The sequence below is a fragment of the Cupressus sempervirens genome, chromosome 8 (assembly GCF_028749045.1).
Source record: "Cupressus sempervirens isolate cs-2001-9-10 chromosome 8, ASM2874904v1, whole genome shotgun sequence".
Lineage (NCBI taxonomy): Eukaryota > Viridiplantae > Streptophyta > Pinopsida > Cupressales > Cupressaceae > Cupressus > Cupressus sempervirens.
Genome location: NC_143125.1, coordinates 503,479,078 through 503,483,535, shown reverse-complemented (window position 1 = coordinate 503,483,535; position 4,458 = coordinate 503,479,078). Strand labels below are relative to the sequence as shown.

Sequence of the window (4,458 nt, the reverse complement as noted above, 5' to 3'; positions counted from 1 at the left end):
TCCCATGTAAGACAGCGGTTGTGAGCCACTAGCCACAGGAAAAAATTGCACTTGGACCAAGAAACTTTATTCCAAACTTGCTTCCACCAAGGGACCTTAGCATCCCCAAACAATTGTCTAGTTATCTACTGATACCCAACAGAGACATGATATTTACCAGACAAGATACCTTCTATTTTTACGTACAATGTGAACATATTGTAACTTTCACACTCTTTCAAAACCTAGATTTTAAGTAGTTCATTTCACTAATGATAAAACATTTTTTAAAGAATTTTCAAATAAAAAGATACTAAGAACCAAAACTGAATGTTTCAACGACTTCCTATTTTATTGATGATCATCTATTTATATGCTGATGTTTGATTTACCAAAATTTCAATAATAAATATTAATATTTTATATATTTGACTTAAGTATAACATCTCTGAGAGCTCATAACGGACTTAAGATCCCTAAGCAGATGTTAAGCAACGAGGAACCTAAACTAAGCTTTCTGGTATTGTGTACCGACCTACTTAACCAGTGCATCATGTTCTCTATTTTAATTTTAATTTTCAGAAGAAATCACTGACAGATGGCTACTTAGGCTACTCTGTATCTTTACGGAACCCGAAACAGATTAAAAGCTCGGATAGTCTCTCATAAGCTTTGTATTTATGATGATTTCAGAGTAATATCGTATTGCAGAAGCCATCAAATGAGTGTTATAGGAGGCAACTTGTCAGCTTCATTTTCGAGGCTGTTCAATTTGGGGATGTCTTGTCTGTGTGATTATTATTAGGAGGAGGAAGGAAAGGGAGGAAACAAGGAATCCCCCAATCGAAAAATGAGTCTGGAGAAGATTAGAGAAGATGATGACTTGACAGAATTTCCGCCTCCTGAAACTCCTAAAGAGCCCATGGAGTTTCTGGCTCGTTCATGGAGTATTTCTGCTCTACAAGTCTCCAAAGCATTGGCAAAGCAGCAGCAGCAGCAAGAGGGGGAACCAAAACGAGAGTGCAGTGTTGAAGGAGAAGACCAAGCCAAGCAATGGCCTCATTTCACATGCGGGTCATCTCAGATGGTTGTCGACAGCATCCTTGCAAGTTCTGTAAGTAGGGTTTTTTTAAGCCTTGTGATTTCATTAATGGGAAAAATGCTGACTGGGCATTGCATTTCTTGGGTTTTAAAAGGTTTTTCAGAGGCAATTGAAGGGAAAGACGGTGGGAAGATGGCTGAAGGACAAGAAAGCCAAGAGAAAGGAGGAACAGCGGGCTCAGAATGCAGAGATTCATGCCGCCATTTCAGTTGGAGGCGTGGCTGCAGCTGTGGCGGCCATTGCTGCTGCAGCTGCTCATGCTCATGGTGAGGATGAGAATGAGGAGGCAGAGAAACGTATTGCAGTGGCCTCAGCTGCTGCACTTGTTGCAGCTCATTGTGTGGAGATGGCAATGTGTATGGGAGCAGACCGCCATAAAATGGCTTCCCTTATTGCTTCTGCTGTAAATGTTAAGACACCCGGAGATATCATCACTTTGACTGCAGGAGCAGCCACAGGTACTCTTATGCCTCACTAGTTTTCCCCTCAATTCAATTTATGTATAATCCTGCCTTTTTTTTGTTGAGAATTTTATGTTTAAGTAATGCAGAGGAGTATGTGCTTCCAATCTGTTTTTCACTGGTTAAGAAAATAACTACCTTAAAACACATTCTGATGTTCTCTGGCTTGAGTTGAGAGTCGTTTTTTTCTCTAACCTCAAGTATGTTTCCTGTTCACTTCCTGCAGATTGGGTACAGGAATATTAGATGTGTTGCTTCTTTACAACTCTCCACCTGTGCTTTCAATATCTTTTTCAGTGGTTTAGTAAATACATTCCTTAAAACACATTATTATATTCTTTGGCTTGTGTTTTGGAGTTTTTATTTTCTCTAAGCTCAATTAGGTTCGTCTAACAGTTGTGTTTTATCTAATCTTATTTCAGTTGTCTCCTGTTCGCTTTTTGCATATTGGGGATGATTATATTAGTTGTGTTCCTGCTTGACAGCTTTCCAATTATTTTGTCTGTGGATTTTATGTTTAAGAAATGCAGAAGATGCACAATCTTTTTTTCGCTGGTTCAGCAAATAAATGTCTTTAACCGCTTTCTGATGTCCGTTGGCTTGGGTTGAGAGTTTTTCTTTTTTAGCTAACCTCAATCAGGGTTTATCAACTGGGTTTTGTCTAATCTTAATTCTTGTTTTTTTTTTTGGCTCCTTTCTTGCGAATTGGGGATTGTACCATTAGATGTTTTGCTGCATTACAGCTCTGCAATTTTAATTGGCCTTGTGTGTCAACATTATCCCTTACCTAAACAGAAGATGGAGAGTTTAATAACAATGCTATTGAAAATCAAGCATTAATCATTGCCAAGGATGTGATGCACTGAAGTTGCTAATATCCATATTCATTCTCTTTTGCTGCTATTTTTCTGAAAAATGCTAGTCCTACATTATTAATTTCTCTCAAATCCTTCTGGATTGACATGGAGAGAATCTAGGTGGAATAAGATCTCCAGTCCATTGAATTAGAATGAAACTTTTTTGGGTTAAACTCTCTACTTCTATTTGATTGAAAGAGGAAAATACTCAATAAAATAGTGTTATTCTGTCTCTGGCATAGTTGAAATGCGAATCAAAATTATTCCATCCTCCAGTCTGACATAAGTTGATGATTATGCTAGTTTCTTCATACACCATTGAAGGCTATGAAAGCAATGCTTATATTGAGTAATGTTCAACAGCGCTGCGAGGAGCAGCAACGTTACAGGCAAGGGCTGTACGGGAAGCAGGTGCAGTTGTGACTCCATATGAAAAAGTGAAAGATAGTTCAAATCCCATTGTTGCAGTGGAGGGATTTAGCGGTGAGCTGGACAGTCAAAATCACAGCGATTCTGAAATGTGCACCCAAGATTTTCTGGCCAGAGGATTGGAGCTACTCAAACGCACAAGAAAAGGTCAGTTCTATTTCTAGCTACACATTTTATTTTCAAACCCGTCAATTCTTCTTTACCGAACACTTCAAACCCAATCTTCTTAGTAACTGACATGATTCTTCATTGCAGGAGCCCTTCACTGGAAAGTAGTGTCGGTGTACATCAAGAACTCACAGGTAAGCAAATAATTTTAAGCCATTGATTTCTGCAGCTGCCATTATCAAATGATGGAAGAGTGTGTTGTGTGAGTGAAATGATTGAATGGATCGCATGAGAGTATGTTATTGATGAAGGGTACTCATAAGAGAGCAATGCATGCAGGTGGTGGTGAAGCTGAAGAGCAAACACATGGCTGGCACGTTTACAAAGAAGAAAAAAAGTGAGCATATCATCATGTTATTGCTGTGCATCTGTTTTAATGTTTCTCATTTGTTTTGTTCATTTATGATGATGGAAGAATATTCTCTGCTCTGCCCCAAATGACTAATTTTGTTTGTAATGATGATTCTACCCCAATTATATTCCCTCTCTGCGAGGTTTTCCACTAATAACGGAAGATGGAATGATTTGGCAGGGGTTGTATATGGAGTGTACAAAGACTTACCAGCATGGCCCAACACAGAAATCTGTGAAAATGGGAGATGGTATTTTGGGCTAGAGACAGGCAAAGGTGTGATTCAGTTTGAATGCTTCAGTAAGGAAGTTCATGAAATGTTCACACAAGGTGTTGAACACCTGCTCTCTTTGGTACACCGACATGACTCCAGGGAATGACTGACACTAGAATTATAGTGCATGTAAAGTGATTATGAATAATACAAAGTATTAGTTTTATAGTAATGTTGTTCACCATTTTAAAAATAAATCTTGACAGTTGACAATCATTAAGCATCTAAACCCAATAAAGGTTAAATCCGCATTTTTCATTAATATATAGAATGGCGGCAGTATTGACAGTAATTGTCACCTCAGACTTTTTGTTGCTTTATCTGCGAGCTGGTGTGGACAGGGACATTATAACTTGGATAGTGCCAGATATTTTAGCGAACGTATGTACCACCTGTCTATCTAGAGTCCATTGCCTTTAGCTCGTGTGGGATGATATGTCCCTGAATATCTCAAGCCCGATTTTTTTTTCTAGACATTTAATTCGTTTTTGGTCCCGTTTGAACTCTGGTTTGGGCAGGGTGTTTTTTTCCGGTGAGGGCTCGATTGGGTTCGAAACAAGTGCAAATTCGGGCGGACAAACTCGAAAATCCAATCAAGTTTGAACCTGTTTGTTTGTTGGGTCCACGCGGACAGTGAAAATCAGTGTGTTTTTTTTGGCAGAATTTAATTATATTTTGGCATCCACAACTAATGTCATTGCTGTTGCTGATCCTATTGGTCTTAGCTCATGTCATTGCTGTTGCTGATCCTATTGGTCTTAGCTCAAGACGAAGAAGATGAATATTGAAGAACTTAAGAGTATTAATAGATTTTTATTTCATTAGTTGAACAATGA

At 38.6% G+C, this 4,458-nt stretch overlaps 1 protein-coding gene across 1 annotated transcript; it reads left to right on the top strand.

Annotated features, from left to right (window-relative positions):
• Nucleotides 1-573: 573 nt before the first annotated feature.
• On the top strand, nt 574-3,794 carry LOC149543401 (VAN3-binding protein-like). The gene is made up of 6 exons (XM_089796285.1): nt 574-1,093; nt 1,176-1,539; nt 2,763-2,975; nt 3,084-3,130; nt 3,276-3,333; nt 3,529-3,794. Exons 1-6 carry the CDS (start codon nt 830-832, stop codon nt 3,726-3,728), a joined length of 1,146 nt encoding a protein of 381 aa, XP_089652411.1. The 5' UTR covers nt 574-829; the 3' UTR covers nt 3,729-3,794.
• Nucleotides 3,795-4,458: the final 664 nt, after the last annotated feature.